The 26,893-nt window shown below is 45.4% G+C and overlaps 1 protein-coding gene across 3 annotated transcripts in view; it reads right to left on the bottom strand.

The window, feature by feature from the left end:
- The window catches only part of OPHN1 (oligophrenin 1), a 124,590-nt gene that overhangs the window by 26,074 nt on the left and 71,623 nt on the right, over positions 1-26,893 (bottom strand). For all 3 annotated transcript variants that reach the window (XM_035113211.3, XM_088664700.1, XM_088664701.1), the window contains 5 exons: positions 18,181-18,265; positions 17,636-17,694; positions 14,851-14,956; positions 8,687-8,846; positions 2,216-2,363 (listed from right to left, as the gene is read on the bottom strand). In XM_035113211.3, the coding sequence (XP_034969102.2) occupies positions 2,216-2,363; positions 8,687-8,846; positions 14,851-14,956; positions 17,636-17,694; positions 18,181-18,265 (558 nt within the window). The remainder of the gene's footprint in view (positions 1-2,215; positions 2,364-8,686; positions 8,847-14,850; positions 14,957-17,635; positions 17,695-18,180; positions 18,266-26,893) is intronic.

Below are 26,893 nucleotides of genomic sequence, written 5' to 3'. Positions count from 1 at the left end.
GACAACAACCCTGAAATATGCAGCACCCACCCGTGTGGGACAGAGGTCAGCAGGCTACACCAGTGTCCTGGCAAACCCTGGAGCTGCTTGCTAGCTTGATAGAATGTGATTGTTTGTTGTTGTTTTTTGGAATGTCTGCAACTGTTTTTAAAATGCATTTATTGCTGCTGTTGATGTTTTGCTGGACTGTGCTCCCCTTCTGGGAGGAAGGGTGGGGTGATCAACTGAATACATAACAAGGAGAAGAATTAACCAGTGCTCCCTTAACAGGCACGATGGCGCACCAAAGTTAAAAACAAAATTCATAAAAGGGAGAAGAAAAGATGAGCTCGCCTTATCCGTCCCCACCAATACACTTTGCAAAATTGGCAGATAATAGGAGTACTCTGGTGGGGAGATAAGGCCTTGCCAAGATCCTCCAAAACCTTTCATTTGATGCAAAAAAAGTGGGAGTGGGGACCCAAAGTGTACATTCATCTGTGACAAGAGGGTGGCCACTGGTGCTTTTTCAGGCTATGACTCATTCTATTGCTCTGAATCTCCCTGGGTTGCCAACCAATTAGGCTCTCACAGTGGCTTGCCCTCCGGGTGGCAAACTGATCAGTGATTTAGTAGAAGCACCAGCCATCATTTCTGCATGACGCACGCAGTGGCACAAAGCCGCAGTGCTTGTTAACAAGGCATCTTGGCACTTTGGACCCATTTACTGAATGGAATCACTTTGCACCTCTGGATCTGCAAAGCCGCTGATTCTCAGACAAGGCATACTTAACTGAGAGCTCGGAATCGCCAAGATGCAAGGGAGAGGTACCTCTCAAGTGTTTTCCCAGCCAGGATCCAAAGAGTTGCTAGGATTGACTTAAGGGGATCAAGCCTGATGCCGATTCAGAAAAGGGCAGCCGAAATGATCAATGGGATGAAGTGACTCCCCTATGAATAAAGTTTGCAGCATTTGGGGCAAGTAAGATGGAAGGCATGATGGAAGTTTATAAAATTATGGATGGCCTGGAGAAAGTGGATAGAGAAAAGTTTCCCTCTTCTCATAACGCAAACTCATGGACATCCGAAGAAACTGAATGTTGGAAGATTCAGGACAGCTAGAAGAAAAGCCCTTCTTCATGGAGCACAGAGTTAAACTATGCTACTGTCAGGAGCAAGCCAGCAGTAAATCACACCAACCAAGTTGGAGCCAACTCTTTATGAGCAGTAGGAGGAGGAGACACCCATGCCTCTTCAGCAGCCAGACTCATCTCTGCCTCTTGGCATCCCTCCTCTCCTACTTCTGCCACAGACTCTCCTGGCTCACTAAGCCCCGCTACCTCTTCAGCTAAGGACTCCTCCTCCCAGTCTTCTCGCTCTTCTCCACCTGACCACTCATCATCGTCCCACCACCAATCCCCCGGCTCTGAGCCTTCTTCCCTTGGAGGTTCCCCAGCTGCTTCTCTCCCCATTCCTCTCTGCGTCCAACCAGTCTGTAACAGTTGCTCACTCCCAAAGGAGGCAGGGATGGCCACCAACTTGGGTGGCTTTAAAAGAGGATTATACAAATCCAGGGAGGAAAAGAGAGGGCTATCAATGGCTACTAAACATGATGATCATGATCTGCCTCCACAGCCAGAAGTAGCTGCTGGAAACATCAGGAGGGGAGTGTGCTTTTGTGCCCAAATCCTTTTCCCAGGGGGCATGTGGTTGGCCACTGTGAGAACAGGATGCTAGACTAGATGGGCCATTGGTATGATCCAGCAGCCTCTTCTTAGGTTCTCTATGTTTCCGAGCAGGAATTTCTTGTAGTTAATAGACTAATAGGCTAAACCCATTGGAGATTGTTGTTGGGTTTTCTTTTATAAAAAAGATAGAAAACCACTAACAAGTTAAAACAAAACCACAAAAGATATTTGCAGGTATTTGAGGCCTTGGTGGCCCCCAATGAGATTTTTAAGGGCACTCCATCAAAGGTACATATGGGGAGCAGCTACACTTTGTGTGGGGATAATGCTTCCTGATTCAGAGTATTATGGGATGTGTAGTCCTCATGCATGCATTTTTTTTTTACAGTAAATAGTGCCAGGTTGTTTTTACCTTTGTGAAGCGGCAGCTGCTGTTGCTCTCTGAACAAAATGAACAAGTGAGCTGGGTGCACACACAGAGCTCCAGTGGAGCCCCACATGAAAGGATGGAGACTGAGAAAGCAGTTACCAGGATCAGCCCCACTCACCTTCACTTTCTTCCACGGAGCCTCCAAAGAAGACAGGCCTTTCCCGCAGAGGGCGCTTGGAGATGGTGATGGGTTTGTGCCGTCGCGTGGCTACCCGGGGAGGAGGCACTGGGGGTGCAGCATTGTCCTCGGGGGCCCCGGAATATATCTGAGGGGGGAGGCAGATGTTAATATTATGCAGCTTTAAGCAACTGGATGCATAAAAACTGACTCCTTTTGGAATAAAACATTGCTAGGACCCATGGAGCATTGTTCGGAACTTTACTTGAAGAACCTTCTTCAAAACAGAACACACACCCCAAAAAATAGTGATACATCCAAATAATTCTAGACAGTATCATGAGCATGACCAGCAAGGGCTCAGCATCTTATAAGAGATTACTTTTTCCAGAAATTGAAACTGTGTCTCTCTCCTATTCCAGCCTGCATTAGCCTGTGTCCTGCATCTACCACCACCATTTTTGGACATGAACCCGTTGTAGGACGCAGCTGTACTCTATTTAGCAAGCCAGAAGCTCAATGAGGTCCTGCAGCAAAGGTCTCCCTATATCCTTTCCTCTTGTGGGTTCAAGTCACCCAGTGACTACAGCTGGACCCCTAAGCACAGTCATGGGATACCAAGGAAGAAACACAGTGTGGTGTCAGGGTTAGACTAGGACCTGGGAAACTGGAGTTTGAATATCCACTCAGCCAGGAAGCCCACTGGGCCAGTCACTGCCACTGAGGAGAGGGAGAAAGATGCACGACACCTTGAGCTCCTTGGAGAAACAAAGTAGGATATAAATATGATGCGATAATAAAACAAAACAAAACACAAAATGGAAGGACTAGTAACCTGCATTCTGCTAAAGCTAGCAATAACTAATTCTTAACACCCACCAGTTAATGGGGAGCCTCTTGAAAATGTGTTGACTAGACACAAACACGAATCTTCCTTGTCTCCACACACAGAAATTTACAGTCTATCTGATTGTGCCAACAGGAGACAAAGGATCAACAAAAATGACCACAGCAGGAAGCTGGTGAAAAAATCGCTCAATTCTGCAATAGTTCAGTTGTCCTACTGCAATTTTAGCATGTAGTACTAGTAGCTAATTTACATTTTCCTCCTCCAAGATTCATTCGGCGTGTGTAACACGCTATTGATTTCCCTTTTTGAGATTATTCAGTTTGTACCTTCCATAACCCAAAATATATTCCCTAATCCATTTCTCGGAATGCATTCCTTTTCAGTTCCATAAAGTCAACCCCAGTGCACCCTACCCTATGACAAGCAATATTCTGAATAGGAGTTTGCACAGCCGACTAAGTAAGTAAGCCATTTACACCCCCAGCGTGTGTCTGCCTCCGCCACCTCCTTGCCTCTTAGCATCCCACTAGGCAATCCTACCACCCACCTTGGTAGCCACTGGTTAGGACTCCCTCAGGCCTCGTTTGGCCACTACCCTCTCATTCATTTGGGGCCAATTAAAAAAGCTCACTTTCAATTGCAACCTGCCCTGTTTCCAGAGACGCTTTAGATATACCAAATCATGGAGGGGGGTGGGGAATTGCAGTGGAGCAATTACTCCCAACCCTGCTTTGGTTTGCCTTATTTGTTTTAATGTGATTGCCACACTGCCACAGGAAGAGGTGCCAAAGTAATATAACACCATCCCTTGACACACCTCCTGCCTCAACCCCATGGAGCACAAAGGTCTGCCAAAGTATTTAGTAGTGACAACAGACCATAAGCACTGGGGCTTTGTTGTAAAGACCAACATCTGAGCTATAAAGAATCTGGGGGCGCCCATTATATAGCACTAAGGGGACCTCATTTTTTTATATAGTTTTCCAAGCTGCAATAGGTACACACAAGCTGCTGACATGGAACTAGCTGCTCTCCAGCTTCCATCCAATTTGTCTCCCCCCCAGCTAACATAAAATACGTTCTATGGCTGGTGGCAGCTGGGCATCATCCCCAGGAGTTTGCTTTCAGAATACCCGGGGAAGGGCAGCATTCTCAACCTGGCACCCTCAGGATGTTTGGGGCTACAACTCCCAACACCAGGTTAAGATCTTCTGTCCTCTCCCCACATAAAAAAAAAATCCCCCACAGAATAAAGCAGCTGTTAATCTCTAGTGGACTCTGAAACCCATTGGCTGCATGGCAACAGCATTTTCTACAGCTTGGGAAACAGGAATAGCCAAATGTTCTCCCGGCCTGGATGCCAAACAAATTTGGGGATTTGCGGCAAACCCCTCCTGCCACTCAAGAGAAAATGGCTGAAAAGCAGTTGCAATTAACGGAAATTAAGATAGCAGAGCAGGGCTTTCAGAATGTCTTATCCTTGGTTCTTACACACCAAGAGGTCTGCCAACAAGGCTGTGCATGTTGACTGCAAAATGACCTCCAACATTACAAACACTGTTGTATGAAGTGGTCCCCCCCCCCCCGGGCATATTTATTTCTCATTTGCACCCCATTCTTCAGCCAAAAAGTCTCCCAGGGTGTCTTAAGTGCAATTGGTTAAAAGAAGACTAAACTCTCCCCACAGGCTTAGAATCTAAAACAAAAGCAAAAACGATGCAAGGGGAAAGGGAGGGAAGAGGAAAATAATCCAGTCCTTAAACAGTTGTTTCTAGAATGGCCAGCTAGCACAGCTGAGGGCCAGGAGATGCCAGGCAGAGCTAGTCTCTCACGAGCGAGCCTCCTGCTTTCCATTTCTGCTACTGAGGCAGCCTGAGGGAATGTCTGCCCCCCAGGCGCCAGCTGAGGCGAGAGGAGGCCCAATGAGGCAATGGAGGGGAGTCCTGCTTACTAGCTTTCTCTCACTGCTTTGCCTGTCTGATGGGCAATGCCTCCTACAATGGAATTAGTTACTTCTTTATTCTGCCGCATCACCAGAAGATTGGCAGCGACGGACAAAAGGTTGGTTCAGATGCAACGACTTAATAAATCACGGCTAATTCAATGACAAACCTAGACAGCATCTTAAAAAGCAGAGACATCACCTTGCCAACAAAGGTCCGTATAGTTAAAGCTATGGTTTTCCCAGTAGTGATGCACGGAAGTGAGAGCTGGACCATAAAGAAGGCTGATCGCCGAAGGATTGATGCTTTTGAATTATGGTGCTGGAGGAGACTCTTGAGCAGGCATCCCCAAACTTCGGCCCTCCAGATGTTTTGGACTACAATTCCCATCTTTCCTAACCACTGGTCCTGTTAGCTAGGGATCATAGGAGTTGTGGGCCAAAACATCTGGAGGGCCGAAGTTTGGGGATGCCTGCTCAAGAGTCTCCTCCAGCACCATAATTCAAAAGCATCAATCCTTCGGCAAGGCTCCAATACTTTGGCCACCTCATGAGAAGAGAAGACTCCCTGGAAAAGACCCTGATGTTGGGAAAGATGGAGGGCACAAGGAGAAGGGGACAACAGAGGATGAGATGGTTGGACAGTGTTCTCAAAGCTATGAACATGAGTTTGACCAAACTGCGGGAGGCAGTGGAAGACAGGAGTGCCTGGCGTGCTATGGTCCATGGGGTCACGAAGATTCGGGCACGACTAAGCGACTAAACAACAACAACAACAACAACAACAACAACAACAACAACAACAAATTAATTGGACATTCATTCTGCATGCCTCTCCTTCATTCCCCTCAATGGCACTTTCATCTTGCTCTCTTTCAACCACACTTTCCTGTTACGTCTGAAACGCGGTACCCTGGTTTACTGCACAGTGTCAAAGCCTCTGTAACAAGCAGAGAGTGTCCAGGACCTGCACTTCTGTCCTGATCCTCTGGCTTAACAAGTAACAATAGGCTTGATGCTACAGCATCAAGGTACAGTTTCCTGTTGCATCTGAAGCAGGGGACTGTGGCTTTAACACAAGCACAGTTCGGAAACTACCGGCTTAGTGTTTTCAAACTCTTCTGCGAAAGAGAGCACCTCTCTTTTCATTGCATGATCAAGAAAAAGAACATTTTTGCCCAACTGGAACACTTCCTCACCTTGCTGGAGGATTAGGGGAGCTCATTTGGGATTACCCATGCCTCCTCCTCTCCCCCCTCTTCCAAAAGAAAAAAAAGTCTGGAGCTTTGTGACTTTTTAGTTGAGAGAAAAGACAAGTAAGAGGAGACATGACCGAAGTTTATAGAATTATGCAGTTCTTAATTCTTGTTTGTACCCGGGACTGTATATTCTCTGCAGTGAGCATACCATATTTCGGAGCACTATAGTTCTCAGTTTAAAAGCCACAATCACAAGCCTCTCCAAGAAGCTGTTCCTACCCCCAGCTAGGTTCACACTATGTAACGAGGCAGAAAAAGCACATTAAATTTTTTCATATGCGCAGGTGGTATTGACCTAATCTCTCAAGTTTGCAGAGCAGGGTTTGTGTAACGCCAAGACTTGTTTCCAGGGGGATCGAGTTTTTAATTTAGCTGTAGCACTCAAGTTTAAAGCTGTCAAAGCAGTAATTACAACACACCAACCCAGTGAACAATTCCGCTGTCCTTTGAGACTTCACAATTCACCACATAAATAATATATCATGCCTGATTGAAAACTCATTTGAAGTGTTTGCCTATGTGCGCACGGAAACATTTCCACTCCACACCCACCCAACCCATTTTAAGACTCAAACCTAATAAAACGTTACTAGCTTAACCTTATCGCTGCAGAAATTAAAGGCCAGGAAAGAAGACATCTTACTTTTAATTAAAAGACACCATTCCAGAGATTAGAAAAAGGGCTCGTTTTATATGGTTCCCCTCATCCCCCCACCTCCCACACCCCGCTGGCTAGAAAGTTTTGGGGAGGAGGCTTGAAATGGTGGTTAAAACTTTGAGGGCTGAGAAATTTATTCATTTATGGTATTTATATCTCACCTTTTAGTCTAAGGAGTTCAAGGTGGCATACATGGTTCACCCCCTCCTCAGTTAATCCCTACAATGACCCTGGGAAGTAGGTTAAACTAAGAGGCTGTGCCACCCCCTGTGAGCTTCATGTCCGAGTGGGGATTTGAACCCTGGTCTCTCCCAGGTCCTAGTCCAACACTCTAACCACTACACAGCACAGGGACAGGTAGAGGAAAGGATAAATTTATTGATGGTAAGAGTGGTTTGACAGTGGAACAATTACTTAAGAGAGCCAGGTTGTGTTCTAGGCTTTGCATGTACTGAATCCAGACTGGGGAAGAAGACTTGGAGTGGCTTCAAGGTGCTCTCCAGTTTATGATTCAACACCCGGCATTTTGAAGTCTCTAATTTTTTAAATAAAATTCAAAATGCACCAGAAGTCTCTCCAAACCACAGTTTTGTTTCCAGACTCCTTTGCTCCAGTTTCTTTCAAGGAGGACTCCCAGCAACAGAAAGGGAAATGGAGCAGCGACCAGCTGTTGGTCTCCTGGCTTGTGAGATGTTTCCGGAGAGCTTAAGTGCAGGTCTAAGATGTCTGCATGAATATTTAATTTTAAACAGGGCTTTTAAAAAAATGTTTATCCTTTTGGGGGGGTGGAGGGAGGGAGTTGGATTATTTAAACTGGATTTTTAATTAAAGGCCACTTTTCCAGGTCAATAAAAAAGCTGTGGTGCTTGTGGTAATCTCCTTAAGCATTATAGAGAAGGCTCCATTGGTCAGATATTACACTGCTTTATTGCTTTGCTAATGTGGCGTCAGGTGATGGAATCCCATGAGAACATAAGAAGAGCCAGCTGGATCAGACGCAATGGCCCATCTAGTCCAACATCCTGTGCTCAGTGCCCCAGTGGGAAACCAGTAAGCAGGATTCGAGCACAAAAGATCACTCTCCTCCTCCTGTGGCTTACAGCAACTGGAACCCTCTTTATCTCCGATAAACCCCATCCCTAGAATTGCTAGGCAGATCGTCCAAGTGTGGCCCACCTGGGAAATCTTCCACTGCAGTATTTCACCACCAGATCTCTGCTGTTTACTCAGTTCTCAAATGATGAATATGCATCTTCCACAAACGAGAAATGATGCTTCCTTTAGAAAGCATGAAAATTAAAATTTATCTACCCAATCGACCACAAACCCTTCTTTCTGGAAAGTTCAGGACTTTGTGTTTGCCTTTTATTTACTTTCTCACACACAAACACACCCACACGCCTTCCACAAAATAAACATTCATTGTGTAACGTGAAGCACATTAAGAGCTCTATTTAGCTGGTTTCTTCCTATGCATAATTGTTTAGAAAATATATGGCAGCAGAATAGACTTAAATTGCCACTCTTCCCCTCCCACAACCACCACGGGTATGTAGCACAATCTCCGTGCCTGTCTACTCAGAAGCAAGTCCGGTGAAATCAACAGGGCAGGGTTGCAGCCTTAATCATCCTTGATGAAAAGCAACCTAGCCCTTGTAAAATGCTTTGCAAGGGATAAGCACCTCAATCTTAACTCAAGTGAGGCTCTTTGCTGGGGGGGGGGGGCGGATCAGAAATCGGTGTATTGTTGGCTCTGCCATACCTTGTGGAAATGCTCAATGAGGATCTCCACCACAATGTTCTGAAACTTGATGTTCATCATCGCAGCGACGGTATCCTCCTGGGCTCGCATGAGTGTGGGGCCGAATATGACCCCCATGTTAGATGGAGACATCAGGTTCTCCCGGCTGTGTTCGCACACACTGTCAGGAGAGGAAAAAGAAAGCAAGAAAATTAGGGTGGAAATGAGAGGAGCATCTGATCGGGGATTCTGGATCCGAAATTCCATGAACTGCAAGGCTTGGTTTCCCAACTACAGCTGTTTGTGGACAGGGGGAGCCTGACCACTGTATGTCGTGCATTAGTAACCTCAAAGCTGGACTGCTGCAATGTGCTCTATGTGGGGCTGCCCTTGGGCCTGGTTCGGAAGATGCAGCTGGGGCAGGGTACTGCAGCCAGATGAGTGGCATAGCTAGGGCTTTTGCCACCTGGGGCGGTCACTGAGTTTGCCGTCCCTCTTGCTGTTCCTCATCTGGAAACTCTGCTGGCTTGCCGCAGCCCTCCCCTCCGCTATGAGAGTCTTTCCCTTCTGTCCCCGCCCCCCTGCTAATGAAGGGGCAGGAAGGAACTTGATTCCCAGACTCCACCTCTTTGCTTTGCTTGTATTGCCACCCCAGGCTGGAATAGGAGAGCTCAAGTACTTATAAAATAAACATTATGAATAGCAGCAGCATCTGACATGCTGACTTGTACTGCACGGGGCAGGATCTCATACAACTCACCGAACACAAGAATATATATGCTATCGTACTATACATTTTAGAAAACTATGACAAACCCATAAAAACACACTAATAGTTCCCCCTCTCAGTATCCCCAGGTCTTGGAGAACTTCAGCCAGGGCTGAGACTCCTTGAGGGGATTGCTGGAGATGGAAGTACAAACACTCATAGCCTCAGTTCCAGAACACTTGCTGTGCACACGAAGGCAGACTCCCTTCGAGCAAACTCAGACTTCTACAAATCCACCATAATAATCATGGCAACAGGCACCCCCTACTCATGCTAAAGGTAAAGGTAAAGGGACCCCTGACCATTAGGTCCAGTCATGACCAACTCTGGGGTTGTGGCGCTCATCTCACGTTATTGGCAGAGGGAGCTGGCGTACAGCGTCCGGGTCATGTGGCCAGCATGACTAAGCCGCTTCTGGCAAACCAGAGCAGCACATGGAAAAACCGTTTACCTTCCCACCAGAGCGGTACCTATTTATCTACTTGCACTTTGACGTGCTTTCGAACTGCTAGGTTGGCAGGAGCTGGGACCGGGCAACAGGAGCTCACCCCGTCACGGGGATTCGAACCGCTGACCTTCTGATTGGCAAGCCCTAGGCTCTGTGGTTTAACCCACAGCGCCACCCATGCTACAGTTTGTGATTATTATTACTTATATATTACTTTTCCATTTGCCTTCTCTCTGGGGCAAAGATTGCTACTGTAATCTACCAAACCCTTGGCACGTGTTTAGAGAGGAGTGGCGGAACCACCACACTGGGGGTCCGGGAGAAAGGCCGGGATCTCCTCCTGCCCTCTTCCTGCCTCCCCCCAGCCCCAGACATGATGGGCTGCTCTGCCGCCCCCTCAGATCCCCAGAACACCATCAAGGCCCTAATGAACTAAATAGCAGACAACAAAGCAGGTCATGGGTTGCTCATGCACGACTTCCTCAGGGAGAGCCTTTCCGCCTCCTCGCTCTCCCTTCCCGCCAGCCTACATGACACCCCCTTCCCCCCCCACTCCAGCCCTTTAACCAAGCAATAAAACTACCGCGGAGCCTTCCTCATGCTTGCCATCTTAGCTGCTCCCTGCTTTCCTCCTCCGTTCAGCCAGTGGGGACCCCGTCACCCGCCTCTCCCACCACCCAGTGCAATATGCTCCCTGCACCCCACTTCCCCCACCAGTGAGCCAGATTGTTTGTGGGAGCTTCTGGCCAAGGGTGTGCTGGCTGCCAAGCCAGGCTTAAATTCCTTGCATTAATTTACAAGCCCTGAACGACCTTAGGGACCTCGCCTGAGTACTTATAATATCCCAACTCAAAAGCTGAGATAACCTGCAAGAATGTTGCTGGTCATTCCCTGAGTTGGCAGGGTTCATTTGAAAAGGAAAGGAAACCAAGCCTTTATGGTCAGCTGCCCAGTCCTGTCAACTCGCTGCCGCTGGAGATTCAGCAGGCCCCTTTGCGCTAACGTTTAAAACACCCGCTGAAAACTTTTCTGTTCTGCCAGACCTATGCAGGCAATTAAGAGGACATCCCCCACAATGGGCTATTGATGCCTGTTTTAAATTTATTTTTGCTTTAAACTTGTTTTTATTCTTTCAAGACATTATTGTTTGGTCTTTATCTTTTTAACGCTCTACAGTATTTTGTGATTTAGCAGTTTATAGATATTCAAGCAAGCAAGCAAGCAAACAAACAAACAAACAACACCACCCCATGGTGAAGCAACATGAGATTCTTCTGCATTATTATTCATTAATAGAAATATATTAAAGCAATTTACAGTAATAAAAACATAAAAAGCATACAGTAAAAGCATTAAAAAAGTTAAAACCAAACACCAGTAAACTATTGTGGAAGGATGCCCTCTTTATTGCCTGCATACACCTGGCAGAATGTTTTCAGCAGGCTTTTAAAAGTTGGCACAGAAGGTACCCACTGAAGTCTCTAGTAGTCACAGTGTTCCACTGCGCTGGCCCAATGATGCCCATTGTTATCGAATGAGCCTCTCCTGCTCATTTTGTGTGATGGGGTATCAATGGAGGGGGGTTAAATTACTGCATTAAAACGGAAGAAGAGCCTGCTGGATTAGGCCAATGGCCCACCTAGTCCAGCATCCTGTTTCCACATTGGGAACATCCAACCTGATGTCCGACCACAGCAGCATTCTGCCCAAAAGCAATTCCCAGTAATTGGTATTCAGAGGCATACTGGCTCTGACAGTGGGGAACATACTCTTGCAAACTCTAAAAATGAAGCTTGGAGACATTTCATGTGCACTTCAGAAAGGTGGCAAAAAAGTAGATTTGACATCCTTCAGATGTATACGTGGGTGTCTTCTGCTGTGCTCCCGCCTGTTATTAATTCTCTTTTCTTTACACAAGCACTTTTGCTTTGGCAGTTTTGATACTTTTGTGTAATGTTGGAAATTTTGATTGCTTCTTTAAAGTTCAAGCCAATGCTTTAAGCAAATGTTAATGGGTTTGGTCATAAACTAGCTTGAGGCTGTGGTTTAATAAATTTGCAAAAGAGAAAGGGAGAGGCAAAAAAAAATAACCCACATGCCAGCAATGACAAACCCATGTGGGGAACATGTCACAGGTAAATCATAGCTCTGTGGCTCCCAAACTTTTTTGAGGGCGCTGGGACCCTGTGTTCCAGAAACTCATCCCCAGTGCACCTTACCCTATGAAAAGCATCATAGCAGAATTGCCTGCCCAATAAAATTCAAAACATTAGTGAGTAATTGCAAAACCCAATTAAAATGATTTAGCTTAATTAATTCTACAAAAGGTTGATAGACTTGATCCAGCGATGCCGGGTTTTCGAAGTCCACCTACAGTGCCCGCCCCTGCCACCTCCTTGGGTCTTAGAGCTCCCCTAGGTAATCCCCCCACCCCACAAGGCTGATCCCTCCACTATGAGATCCACCGCCATAGATGAACATGCCTCTTTTGCACCATAAAGGGGGACAAGGAGACACACTGAGAGAACCCACCGTGCGCAGTGGAGAGTGCGCTCCCCATGAGGCAGGTGGCGAGCGGAAGACCTGGAGGGGCAGTGACTGAGCCGCGATGGACCCTGGCGGCGGTGCTGCCTGCCACCTGAGCCGCCTGAGTGCAACGCCTCCTGACCGCCACTGTTTCCCACTCCGCCATCTCCACATCCGGCCTTGGATCCACCCACCCCGCCTGCCTCGTGGGGAGCGCTCTCTCCCTTGCGTGCAGTGGGTTCTCTCAGCGTGTTTCATTGTCCCCCTTTTCAGCACCATGAGCTGGCTGTGTCTTTAGTGCTCACCATGTGCTGCACTAGGGGGCAGCAGGGGTGCTGGAGGTATGAATGACTATCAGACTTTGAGAAGTTGCTATCACTGGATCAAGTTCATCCATTTTGTGCTGAATTAATTTATCTAAATAGTATTCATTGAGTTTTGAATAAATGTGCAATCAATTCTTACTCCTCTTCCTCTTCTTCTTCGTATCATATTATTATTATTATTATTATTATTATTATTATTATTATTATTATCATCATCATCATCATCTTCCTTAGTGGGTTATGCAAATCACTATTTTTAATGATGCTTTTTATAGTGTGGGGGGCATTTGGGGTGACTTTATGGAACCAAGGGGGCGTGAAAAGGTTTGGGAACCACTGCTTTATTATTTTTCAGTCTTTGTTTTCTTTCTTTTTGCCATGTTTGTAAGTCTTAACAAAACCAATAAAATATGGAAGGAGAAGGAGGATTTCAAGAAATCTTTGGCATTAAACGGATTTGGTGATTTGCTTAGATTAAGTAATGTATAAGGAGAGGTATTTGCTAGTTTAAAAAAGAAAGATAATACACCTGTGGTAGGTGGCTTAAATAAAGGAATTTAAGAAAGTGAGTTAAGAGAGGTAAAAATCAGAGGAAACGATATGTGAACAATCAGAAGTATTTTCTTTTCTTTTAATTTCCTTTTTCCTTTTTTCTGTTTTCGTTGCGAAATTCTATATTTAGATATTTGGATTTCATCTTGTTTTTATTTAAATTTCCTTTTGTATATATCATTTGATATATATTATGTTGAGCACAAGCTTAGATGAAATTTCATTTTGAATATTTTTTTGGCTTTTGGTATTTTTACATATTTCTTTTTTTCCTCTCTCTATTAAATATTTTGTAAATCCTTTTCTTTTGTTGTGTTTGCTTCTGTTATAATTTGTAATGTTTTAAAGAATTGAAATAAAGATTTTTAAAACCTTAAAAAAAAAAAATTGGGGTCGATGAAGCCTGCAACAAAATCTATGCCAGAAGACTGCAACCAGAAAGAGGAGATGGCTGGAGATTATCATCTACATCACACCCAGCAATTGGACAATGAAATTTCAAATTGCCAAAACCAGGCATATTTTCCTCTGACAAGCATTTGAGTGGTGCTTTGTTGGAGAAGAAGAAAAATCACATTTCTAAAACTGATTTTCCTGAGATCTGGAAACAATAAAACCCTCCTGCTCTGAAAGTCAAGGCTTGTTGTCACACATCCTCCTTGCAGTACCAGAACTGCAATAGCCTCCCTTTTCTAGAATATTATTATTTATTAAACTTACTGGTTCTTTATTTTACATAAGTAAACAATAAATAAATACCGCATTCATGAAAAACAAAATCTAAAACATCTACACATTTTTAAAAACTAGATTGAAACGCAAACACACCTGCACAAAAGGGCCACAGATAACCAAAAGCCAGAGGCCTGACAAAAGTCTGCTGCCACCAGCAGTCTCCCTGGGGAGAGAATCCCACAAGTGGGGAGCCGCCACTGAAAAGGCCCTGTTCTCGTGTTGCCACGCTCCAGAACAGGAACGTGAAGGAGGGCCTCAGATGGTGACTCCAGGGTTTGGGTCAGTTCATATGGAGAGAGGCAGTCACTGGGGTATTGGGGTCCTGAGCCGTTTAAACCCAGCACTCTGAACTGGAAACTAATTGGTAACCAGGGCAGTCGGGGCAAGCTGGCATTATGTACCCATCATGGGCTACCCCGAAGCAGAGAGAGGATGTGTTAGGCCATCACCAACAGCCAAGACTCCATTGGGTCTATAGTTCAATCCACATTCTGCTGCACCACACATACACACCATGAAGGCAAAATCCTGACAAGCAACCCTTCTGTGGAAGGCGACTCTGACAGAATCACATGTCAACTGTGGATGGGGCCTAATGCCAGCAGTGGGTGTGCCCAGAGACTAATAATAATAATAATAATAATAATAATAATAATAATAATAATAATAATAGTACTGTGTCCAACCCCTTCCTTCTCTCTCCCCACCCCCTTGTATAGATCACTCTTGCTGGAGCAAGGAGTTTCTGGAATCAGGCTCAGGGCACAGTTGAGCAGCTGCCAACCCCCCTGCTTTACAGTAGGAATCTTGCATAGAAACGCCAACTTACTGGACCAGGTGCCTGATGATCATTTCTAGCATCTCTCGGTTTTTGTCAGGGAGTTTATAGACAAGGGAATGGATCGCCCCCAGCCTATAATCCAGGTTCTCAGACTCTAGGAAGGAGGGGAAAAAATAAGATTTTCAGTTTGACGTAAATACACAGAGGCTTCGCTTCTGGTGCAAACAGCAGCTGGTGGGTGTGTTTAAGCAGGACGTGTCAATTGGTGGAGTTACATTGGCTCCCCCAGGGTTGCTGCTTTCAAAACAAAACGCATGTGCACTAACTCAATCTTTTAGCCTGGCAGCACCTACCGACATCAGGCAGGTGCCACCTGTTAAAACATTTTTATTTTGGCAACTCTACCTAGATGTTTACAAATCTGGAGTGAATTCTAAACTGTTTTTAATCTTTTCACATTTTGGGAAGCCTTAAATTATTGTTGTTGAATTTATTATTTTTTTACCTTTACCTGTTGAAATTTTCTTATTGGTAATTTTACTGTTTTATCTTTTTTGTAAACTGCTTGGAGGTGCGTTTAGGGCGACGGAACCCAAGTAGTATATAAATTGGATTAAATAATAATAAATATTAACAGCACCAAGCAACAGTTACTCTTGGCTGCGATGAAAATCAGTGGCACAATACGATTCTGCTAAAATCTTGCTGAGGGCAGGGAGGATTTCGTGCAGAAATAAGTGGAACTCAAAACACAGGCAGTTTCTTATTTAGACACAGCTCATAGCATCTGAAAAAGAACTGGGAAGAACAGAGAAGTCAGAGACAGCAAAAAGAGGGAATTGTTGATGGCCCGGGTAAGTTTTCAATACAGTTTCCCCCTGCTTGTCTGTTTAGCCTGGAAGAGACTGAGGCGTAAGATGAGAACCATCTTCAAATATCTGAAGGGCTGTCTCATGGAAGATGGAGCAAGCTTATCTTGTGCTGCTCCAGAAGGCTGGATCCAAAACAATGAATTCAAATGGAAATTTTGACTAAACATCAGGGAGAACTTTCTGGTTCTGATTTTCTGAGAGCCGTTTCGAGGGTGGAATGGTCTCCCTTGGAAGGTGGTGGACTCTCCTTCCTTGGAGGTTTTTAAGCAGAGGTTGGATGGCCACCTGCCAGAGATTCTTTAGCTGTGATTCCGGCACCTCCAGGGGCTGTACTGGATGACCCTCGTGATTCCTTTCCAAAGCCACATTTCCACAGTGGAACAAACTCCCGTGAGAGGTAGTGGAGGTTTTTAAGCTGTCATGTATGATCTAACTGAGATTCTTGCATTGCAGGGGGTTGGACTTTGGGTCCCTTCCAACTCTACAATTCTATTATTCCATGCTATTTTGTCTGTACGGCAGCATGGGACTCAAATGTCAACTGGGGGTGTGTGTGTGCAGATTCTCCTTGGCTAGACTTCTCCCTGTCCTTCAATCAAGCCCAGAGCTCCAGGCCATTGATCTCCACTTGCCCCAGCTCAGCACAGAATGCAACCTTTTACCACCTGTGGCAAGTCTGTGCTGCATTACACCTCTACTCCAGATCAGCTGGGCTCTTGTGACCCCAATGATAGAGATTGACCCTGAGATAGTACAGTGTGAAGCTTAATTTTCGCAAATTTCTTCAGTGAGGGGTCTTTAAAATATGTTCTTGAGTGTGAGGGATTACAACCTGCTATTAATCGGATAACATTTAGCTTGTTAAGTCTACGTTTAATAAAGAAGCACATAAACTGCTTTCAGAAAAATCAAGGAATTTTAATTTTACCTTCTGCAAATGTCAGGTTATGATAATTAATTTATTAACAAATATTAATATTACTTTGCAAGTACTTGGCAATCATTTTTAATGATCGCTATGTTATTTTACACACGTTTTACTGACCAAGCAACGATAAATTGTATTAATTCAACCTGTGGGATAGGATGCGAGAAGGTAAGTTGTGGATGCTCTCTTGCACTTGCTTAAGAAAGCCTATACTTCAAGCTAGCTTGCAAACCCGCAACCACTCACAGAGAAACAGGGAGAGGAGCCTGGATGTCAAAAACGGGAAGCACCAGGGAACTCATTACAGCCAGCAGGAGTTCAATCAAGATGACCAGATTCTTGATTTATCCACTTATTTAATTAGACTGTTATCTGGGCCCCAGCAATACAATACTGTGCAAATTTGGACTGTCGACCTAACTGAAAGATTTCAGAGTTAATTAACCGTGCTGCTTTGATTGTCCATGGAACAATCAATTAAAAAGGAGGGGAAACATTGGCCATGACATCCTCAAGTGAGATTTGCTGTTCTTGCCCTAGATCAGTGGTTCCCAAAGTGGGTAGTACTGCAAGGGGCAAGGGGGTAGCAGGGGAAGCACCGGAGGCTATAAGACTTTGAAAAGCAGGTAACACAGGATCAAGTCCATCAATCTTGATGAATTAAACTCAATAGTTTTAATCCGATTTTGGATACACGTGCAATGAATTGTTACCGTTTCAAATTTGATTGCATTATTATCTTCCTTAGTAGGCATACACAATACAAAAAAGAAAAGGGGGGCAGTTGGGAGGAGGAGGAAGGTAAGTAGTAGGACCTGCCTTGGTTTGTATGAGGAGAGGAGGCACATGTATCTGTTTTCTATGTGCTATCACCTCCTTTACAGAATATGAGAAAGGGGTTGTTCCAAGGCGCTTAGCACAGATCTAACATTCCAGGGAATAGAACCTTGTCCTCATCGAGCAAAGGAGCTCACACCCTCCAGAAAACTACTCTTAATAGCAGCTCACCACCACCCTGCTCCCAGGCACTTACTGGCAGCTAAGACCAATTCTTTGTGAAGCTTATACGTCATGACAGGTTCAGAGAGATTCCTGTGGTGGAGAGGAAGAAAGAGAGAGTGCAATGCATAAGTTCCATAGGAAATAGGAAGGCACAGCTGTGCTCTACTCAATCTGCAACAATTTGTATGTTGTTGTTGTTTTAAAAAATCTCAATAAATTCCATCAAGACCAGTCTATAGTCCAAGGACCTGGCGATATGAGTTGAAGTTTCCTTGTTTCGTGGACAAGGACACAGCTCAGAGGAAGAGCTCCTGTTTTGCATGCAGAAGGACCTCGGTCACTTCCTCAGCATCAGGTGAGCACAGCTGGGAAAGATTTCCACAGACACCTTGAGTGGACAGAATTGGGCAAATGGAGCAGCGGTCTAAGGCAGTGCTCACAGGAAAAGACAAGTGCAGTGAAACGCAGGAAAGCTGTTTTTAACCAGCTCCACGCCCTCTGTCCACCCACTCTGTGCAGATTAGCTAGATAAAGGTCAGAGATTTAGAAAGCAGAAACTGAGACAGAAGAACTTACCTGAGGTAGAACTTCAAGGAGCTTGTAATTGTCTTGATGTCCCAGTCACTATTTTGGAAGTCCACATCTCCTGGGCACTTTGAGTCTGGAGGGAGGAAAAGAGAAGAGGCAAAAAAATAAATAAAAAGGTTTAGAAAACAGACCAGGAAACCACAGTTTGTAACTACTTGTTCTGTGAAAGGAAGCAATTAAGACATTTCAGGCTCAACAGTCTGAGAAAACCAGAGTGCTACACCACCTTCCACTGGTGCTCCACTTGAAATTTGCTCTCCTAGTTTATTTTCATTTTATTGTTCCCAATGACAACCCCAATGGGATTCCTTTTTGGTATTGAAAGAAGGCCAAGGGGGAAGCGCAGAGAATATCCAGCACATGGTCCCCGTAACCATGATCCAAGTAACCACAACATTTTTGTGGAAGTGCAATACAGTATTTAATGGAGAAAGTGGCACCCCCAAATTTCCACGGGGGGGGGGGGGTAAGAACAGCTCGAAAGTGTGAGCAGAGGAGCTACCAGGGGCTCTCCAAAGGACAGGTGCATCTCTCCACTACCACCACCCTGGGTTATTAATTTACTTACATATTTATAAAAATATATTTAGATACCACCGTGTCACAATAATATATCAGGGCAGTTTACAACAGTAAAAAATAGATAAAAACATACAATGGAAGCATATGAAGTTAAAAGGAAAGACGTTTTTTAAAAATGCCGGTAACCCAATGTGAAAGGATGTATTCTTCATTGCCTTTGTTGTTGTTGGCTTCAGTCTCTCCTGCAAGACGAGGGAATAGTTTTCTTGATTGTTGGTCCAAAGGCTTTCTTCAAGCCTTCATATATTTGGTGAGTGCTGTCACTGTCAGCAGTGAGTTGAACGCTCCAAGGCAGCTTTAGTAAGTAGTCATTGGCACATCGCCTGGCAATCCGCTGGGCATCACTTTCTCAGTGTAGAAAGCATCTTTCAACAGGGTGGTTCACAAAAGACTTGTGCTTTGCAGCAATAACAGGCTCTGTGTCTTTTATGCCGGCCTCAAACCAGTCGTAGATCTGTTGCTCTCTTTGATTGCCTCTGTCGTAGGTTGCCTCTTTGATGCAGCTCCACCTTGCTTTGTTTGATGCTGTCAGCTCAGTAGAGCTTGTTCAATGGAATCAGAGAAACATTCACCGTAGACTCCACCGTGGGAGCAGGGCCAGGGCGGGAGAGTGCTGGAGCCCTGTCTAGTCATGTTTCATGGGATCAATTTCAATCTGTTACCTCCGAGGATGTGGACAGGCTGCTTGGACGAGTGAAACCAACCACCTGTCTCCTTGACCCTTGCCCATCCTGGCTAATAAAAGCGAGCCGGGAAGGGCTGGGCGATGGGCTCTGTGGGGTGGTAAATGCTTCCCTCTATGAGGGAGTATTCCCAGACCCGCTGAAAGAGGCGGTCATTAAACCGCTTTTTAAAAATCTTTAGACGCTTTTTAAAAATCTTTAGATGCGGCTAATATGGCCAGCTATCGCCCAGTCTCAAATCTTCCATTCCTGGGCATGGTGATTGAGCGAGTGGTTGCTGAACAACTCCAGGCACGCCTGGAATAAGCGGATCATTTGGATCCCTTCCAGTCGGGATTCAGGCCTCATCATGGGACTGAAACTGCCCTGGTTGCACTGGTTGATGATCTCCGGCAGGCTAGGGACAAAGGTGAGAGCTGTTTCCTAGTCCTGCTGGATCTCTCAGCGGCTTTTGACACCATCGACTATAACATCCTTCTGGACCGTCTAGAGGGTTTGGGAGCTGGGGGCACTGTTATACAGTGGTTCCGCTCCTTCCTCCTGGGCCATGTTCAGAAAGTGGTGGGGGATGAGTGTTCAGACCCCTGGGCTCTCACTTGTGGGGTGCCTCAGGGTTCTGTCCTCTCCCCCATGCTTTTTAACATCTACATGCAGCCGCTGGGAGAGATCATCAGGGGGTTTGGGCTGGGTGTTCATCAGTATGCGGATGATACCCAGCTCTACCTCTCTTTCAAATCAGAACCAGTGAAGGTGTGAGTGCCTGGAGGCGGTTGGAGGATGGATGGTGGCTAACAGATTGAGGCTGAATTCTGACATGACAGAATTACTGTTCGTGGGGGACAGGAGGCGGGCAGGTGTGCAGGATTCCCTGGTTCTGAATGGAGTAACTGTGCCCCTGAAGGACCAGGTGCACAGCCTGGGAGTCATTTTGGACTCACAGCTGTCCATGGAGGCGCAGGTCAATTCTGTGTCCAGGGCAGCTGTCTATCAGCTCCATCTGGTACGCAGGCGGAGACCCTACCTGCCTGCAGACTGTCTAGCCAGAGTGGTTCATGCTCTAGTTATCTCCCGCTTGGACTACTGCAATGCGCTCTACGTGGGACTACCTTTGAAGGTGACTCGGAAACTACAACTAATCCAGAATGCGGCAGCTAGACTGGCGACTGGGAGCGGCCGCCGAGACCACATAACACCGGTCTTGAAAGATCTACCAGATGGGCGGGGTATAAATAATAAATTATTATTATTATTATTATTATTATTCACAAAGTTCAGGTATGACTGTTCTGACAGTGTTGATTTGAGGCCACACTTTCTGCTTGTACCTTATGGCAATCAGGTTGAACTTATAACTCGTAACTGCTGCCTCCTGTATTGCTTTTTCTGCATTTGCAGCACCGAAATCACCTTTCTGGGGTGCAAGCCTGTGCAGTGTGCATGGAGGTCCTGGGCTGCCCAGACAACAAGACCGCCTGATGTGGTCCAAAGGAAAGGAAAGCAATACATTTGGCACCAGGAGTTGCTGGAAGGAGGTATACAAGACACCATCCAATCACCTAAAGAGACTCCACTCTGGTTACTGCACACAGCTGGTGGAATAGAAGTTTTTAGCAGGTAGTTAAAAAGTTGAAGCAGAAGGTACCTGCTGAATCTCCAGTGGCAGAGAGTTCCACAAGACTGGGCCCGTGATGCTAAAGGCTTGGCTTCTCACTGTCACCAAATGAGCCTCGCCAACTTGCCAAACAACCAACGATGTTCCTCCAGATGATCTCAGTGATTAAGTTGGGATACTATAAGGTTCAGGTGAAGTTTACCCTGGACCTAGGTTGTTCAGGGCTTTGTAAATCAATGCAACCTGGCTCGGTAATAGATGGGCAGTGCAGTGCAGCTGTTTTAACAGTGGTGTCACATGCCCTCAGCAGAAGCTCCCACCAGCAATCTGGTTGCAGTGCTCTGCACCAGCTGGAGCCTCTGAACCAGGCCCAAGGGTAGTCCTTCACAAAGTGCATTGCAGTAATTCAGTCTCGGGGTTCCCAGAGCATGGACTACAGTGGCCACGCTAGAATTTGCACCTAGAATTTCTAATCCATTGCAGCTCTATGTTTTGTTAGTGTCAAGTAGGATCGATGGTGCCAGAAGCAGTAGCAGTAGCAAACTGGTCAACCAAACTAAAGCACATTTAACAAACCCCAGCAGGGTCTCTCGATAGAAAGCACACGGAGCTATTTGCCCAGAGGAAAGGCGGGAGGACTATTAACAGCCATCAAACACACTTTGTCCCATGCAATTAATCATCGGAGACTGTGACCCTGCCTTGTACAACTCAAGACTCTGCAGGAATCCAATATAACAACTGCAAGGGAGAGCACAGCCAAGTGTTTTGAAACAACAACAACAACAAAAAGGCAGCCAAGGAAGTAAGGTTCTTACAGGAATCAGCAGGCACTTCGCTGATTGGCAATAAAAAGGACCTGCTCAGAAAGTGACGGGGAGCCAGGAGATTTATTTCTTAGAAAGTGTCGATATTAACACCATCATAGCAGCCAGCTGGCCCTGACTCCAAACAACCACGTGGCTTCCACAATGATGTAATGGGAAAGAGTTGGCAGACCGAGTCCCCTCCAGCCTTCATGCAAAGCCCCCCACTAAGACCTTGAAAGAGTGGTACCATGATTTACTTTTTGTAAGCCCAAGGCCTCCTCACAGTGTAAGAGCCTGCTGGATCAGGCCAACGGCCCATCCGGGCTTGGTTCCTGTGCTCACTGTGGCCAAATGGTCCTTACTGACCTAGGAATCTAGATAGACTGCCTCTGGGTCTGGAGCTTCCATAAGAGCATCAGAAGAGCCCAGCTACTGGACCAGGCCAATGGGCTATCTGCAAGCCATTCCTGCTCTGAAATATAGGAATGTAAGAGCATAAGAAGAGCCAGCCGGATCAGGCCATTGGCCTATCTAATCCAGCATCCTGTTCTCACAGTGGCCGAATGGGAAACCACCAAGCAGACTTCGAGCACAAGAGCAGTCTCCTCTCCTGATGTTTCCAGCAGCTGGGATTCAGAAGTATTGCTGGCCCCAAATGCAGAGTAAACATCAACAGCCCCTCTCCTCCATGGATTAGTCCAATCCTCCTTTAATGCCATCCAAATTGGTAGACATCATTGTTTCCTTGCAGAACTTTTAGGTTTGACCTTGCATCCAGAACCTTCAGATTTCCTTAATTAAAGCCCCTCTATCTTATTTTTCTGACTTCTGAAAGCTTGCTGCTCTCTGAATTCCAACAGTTTCAACTACAGTTTCTCTAAAAGCCTCACCGGCCGTTTATTTTTTCACCCTCTCCTGAAATGTCAATACTTGCTCTCCGTGTGCACATGCCTTTATCAGGTTTGATGGTCTGCTTTCTTCCTAACAGCCTGGGAAGCCTTGTGTCATTCTGCAAGCTTTATTTCTCCCCTTGGTCTCAAGAAAATAAACTCTCTCGCTCAATCTACAGCTGCCCTTTCTCCCAAAACCTACAGCAGTTGTGAACCATTAGCTGCATCCCCACCCTAACTCCTCATTTGTACTTCAACTTTTCGAATATTCTGCACTTGACCAAACTCTCCCTTTTGCATTTCTCCATTTTTCTGGTGCTCCACCAAGCACCTCCTACCCCTGAACTGTGCCAGATGGGCTATAGGAACAACTGTTCAGAATGGATGCCTGAGTTTGGTGTGTGTGTGTGTGTGTGTTTAATATAGAGATCATAAGCTTTGGGCAGTCTTGCTTTGAGTGTAAGCCACTGTGGAAGCCTTTTGGACTGAAGTGTAGGGTACCAAATGCATTCTTTCTCTCTTTCAATCCCTTCCTGTTCCAAAGATTGTAGGCTGAGCATTTATCCCTCTGCAGATAATCAGACCAAACGTGAAGACAGGCATAATTCAAAGTAATCTCTCTTCTTCCCTTTCCAAATCTACAATCTTGGTCAGGTTATATGATTGAGCCATCTTACAGCTGAAGAAGTTTGTGGTGTCTTGGGGAATGCCAATGGAACACAGGAGCCTACAAGAGTCCTCTGACTAGCAGATCAACAGGGAGAAAAGATGCTGTAAAGACCCAATTCTCTCATGCATCAAGGCCCCTTGTTTGTTTGTTTGTTTGTTTGTTTGTTTGTTGCATTTATATCCCACCTTTTTCTCCAAGGAGCTCAAGGTGTCATACATGACTCTCCCCTTCCTCAATACCACAACAACCCAGTGAGGTAGGTTAGGCTGAGAGGCAATGACTGGCCATCAGGGTCATACGCAGGGAGTTTCATGGCTGAGTGGGAGGATTTGAACCATGGTCTCTCCCAGGTTGTAGTCAGACACTCTTAACTGCTACACCACCCCACTGCACAAGCACTAGAAAAGTACAGCAGTATGAAAATCATCCTTAAACCACCATGGTAGCAAAGTTCAAAGTACAGTGGTGCCTCGCTAGATGAATTTAATTCGTTCCACGGGTCTTTTCTTATAACGAAAAATTCGTCTAGCAAATCCCATAGGAATGCATTGAATTATTATTATTATTTTTGCCCATAGGAAGGCATTAATTGAATTTCAATGCATTCCTATGGGAAACCGCGATTTGCTAGACGAATTTTTCGTAAAACGAATTCGTCTAGCGAGGCAACCTCCACTAGAAAAAACCTTTCGTTAAGCGGAAATTTCGTTAAGTGGGGCATTCGTTAAGCGAGGCACTACTGTACATTGTGAAGATATAATGCCAAGCCCTCCTTCCTACAATCCTTATTGGGCAGGCCCTCTGTGTTATGGACTGGCTGGATGCAGAGAAGCAGTTAGAAGGCACTACCCGGGGAACACGCTAGGGAACCCCCAGGGAGAGAAGGCTCAGAGCCAGGGGATTGGTGGTGGGACGATGATGAGTGTTCAGAGGGAGAAGGAGCAGACTTGGAGGAGGTGTCAGAAGCAGAAGAGGCAACAGGGTTTGGTGAGCATGGGGATGCTGCAGCAGACAACAGTTCATATTCCGAGGCAGAAGCAGGGACTGGAGAGGAGTGGATCCAGGAGACAGAGAGGCTGGCTGCTGAAGGAGCAAGGGAATATCTCCCTCCCGCTGTAACCACCTCCCCTCCCCCCTGGTTTCTTTAAAATTCACAGACAAACAAAACAGACAGAGCAGAGAATGGTTGTTTGAAGACACAGCCCGAGACAGAAATAACCAGCTGTACAAATGTAAAATGGGAATACTTGTCTTGGGAGTAGGGCATGTGAAAGAATCTAGGGGTCTTAGTAAACCACAAGTTTAATGTGAGTCAACAGTGTGATGCAGCAACAAAAAAGAGCTAATGCTATTCTAGGATGCATCAACAGAAGTCTAGTTGACATCTGAAGACATCTGAAGGCAGCCCTGTTTGGGAAAGTTTTTAATGACTGATATTTTAATGTATTTTTAATATTTTGTTGGAAGATTGTTGTTGTTGTTTAGGGAAGTTTTTAATCTGTGATATTTGATGTATTTTAATGTTTGTTGGAAGCCGCCCAGAGTGGCAGGGGAAGCCCAGCCAGATGGACGGGGTATAAATAATAAATAATAAATTCTTCTTCTTGTTGTTATTATTATTATTATTAAGCCACCCAGAATGGCTGGGGAAACCCAGCCAGATAGGTGGGGTATAAATAATAAATTTGTTTGTTTGTTTGTTGGTTGGTTGGTTGTTGTTAATAATGTCCAGATCAAGGGAAGTAATAGTATTGCTCTATTCTATATTGGTCAGACCACACCTGGAGTAGGGTATTGACAAGCTGGATCGGAACTTGGCATGACCGCAATGAGGGCTAGAGCTGATTACGCCTGCCTAAACGATTTGAAAAGACTGAGCTCCTACCAGATGAGAGACTGTGTTATAAAGAACTGGAACATACTAACTGCTGGGAGGTGGTATCCAGCACTGCCTCGCCCACTGCCACTTACAGGAGCTGCAAGAGTCTTTGAGCAGGGACAATAGACATTTAAGGAAAGGCTCTATTGGAATGAAGTGCGGAGAGACTTGCAGTCAATTATTTCCTCCAAATGTTTGCCACAGTATCCACTTATTAAAACACCGCAATTCTGTCCGCCTCGCTTCCAGGCAATGCTTACAGTGGCCCTGGGTGGCCAATATAATAAGGTCCCTTATGAAGGAAGACTCTGATTTTGCAGGCAACTGTAAAGTGATGCCTCGCAAGATGAATTTAATTTGTTCTGCGAGTCAATTCGTTTTGCAAAGAATTCGTCTTGCGAATCGCGGTTTCCCATAGGAATGCATTGAAATTTCTTTTCTTTTTTTGCCCATAGGAACACATTAATTAAATTTTGATGCATTCCTATGGGAAACCGCGATTCGCAAGATGAATTTTTCGCAAGACGAATTCGTCTTGCGAGTCACCATCAGATCGCAAGACGCATTGGTCTTGCGAAAAATTCGTCTTGCAGGGCCTTCGTCTTGCAAAGGTACCACTGTATGTGGAATATATATGTCATTATCTACAACAAAATGCCGGCTTTGTGCAGAACCAACAAATGAATTTATGAAACCTTTGTTTGCGCAGGAAATCAACCTAACTATGGCAGAGAGGAAGAAGTGGCTGCAGAACGTTTCTGATGATTTTAGCAAGTTGCTCTCTATGCTCTGGCAGCTAGGGAGATTAGGGTGATGAATTTGGTTGAATTAGTCATTAATTGTAAAGGGGACTCAGGGATCTAAATTATACGATCCATAGGCAACTCCTCTCTGTTTTAACTGTCCCTGTAACAAGGTTTTTGCCAGTTTTGGTTGTGCTTTTACAGTATATTTAGTGTCTGCTGATGTTAAGGATGGTGTCATGGCCTTTAGCTAGCACAATAGAAGTATGATATTTTAAAAAATGACACTTGACAGGCCGGAACATGTGCAGAGGATGGCAACCAAGATTATTAGGGGGCCTGGAAACCAAGCTTTATGAGGAACGATTGAGGGAGTTGGGTATGTTTAGCCAGGAAGAAAAGAGACTGAGAGGAGATATGATACCCATCTTCAAATATCTAAAGGGCTGTCCCATAGAAGATGGAGCAAGCTTGCTTTCTCCTGCTCCAGAAGGCTAGGATCCAAACCAATGGCTTCAAGTTACAAGAAAGGAGATTCCAACTAAACATCAGGAAGAACTTTCTAAGGGTAAGAGCTGCTTGGAATAGTGGAACAGACACCCTCGGAAGATGGTGGGCTCTCCTGCACTGGAGATTTTTAAGCAGAGGTTGGATGGCAACCTGCCATGGATGCTTTAGTTGAGATTCGCACATTGGACTAGATGTGCCTCTAGGTCTGTTCTAACTCTACAATTCTATGATTCTTTGGCACAGCCTGTCCGATATAGGAGATGTAGACTCAGTTAAAGTTAGATTTTATAAATTTTAATATACAGGTTAGGGAGATGTGGATC

Source organism: Zootoca vivipara, chromosome Z2 (genome assembly GCF_965207765.1).
Source record: "Zootoca vivipara chromosome Z2, rZooViv2.hap1.1, whole genome shotgun sequence".
In the NCBI taxonomy this organism is placed as follows: Eukaryota; Metazoa; Chordata; class Lepidosauria; order Squamata; family Lacertidae; genus Zootoca; species Zootoca vivipara.
Note: the sequence above shows the minus strand (reverse complement) of the source record. Positions and strands in the feature narration are given on the sequence as shown.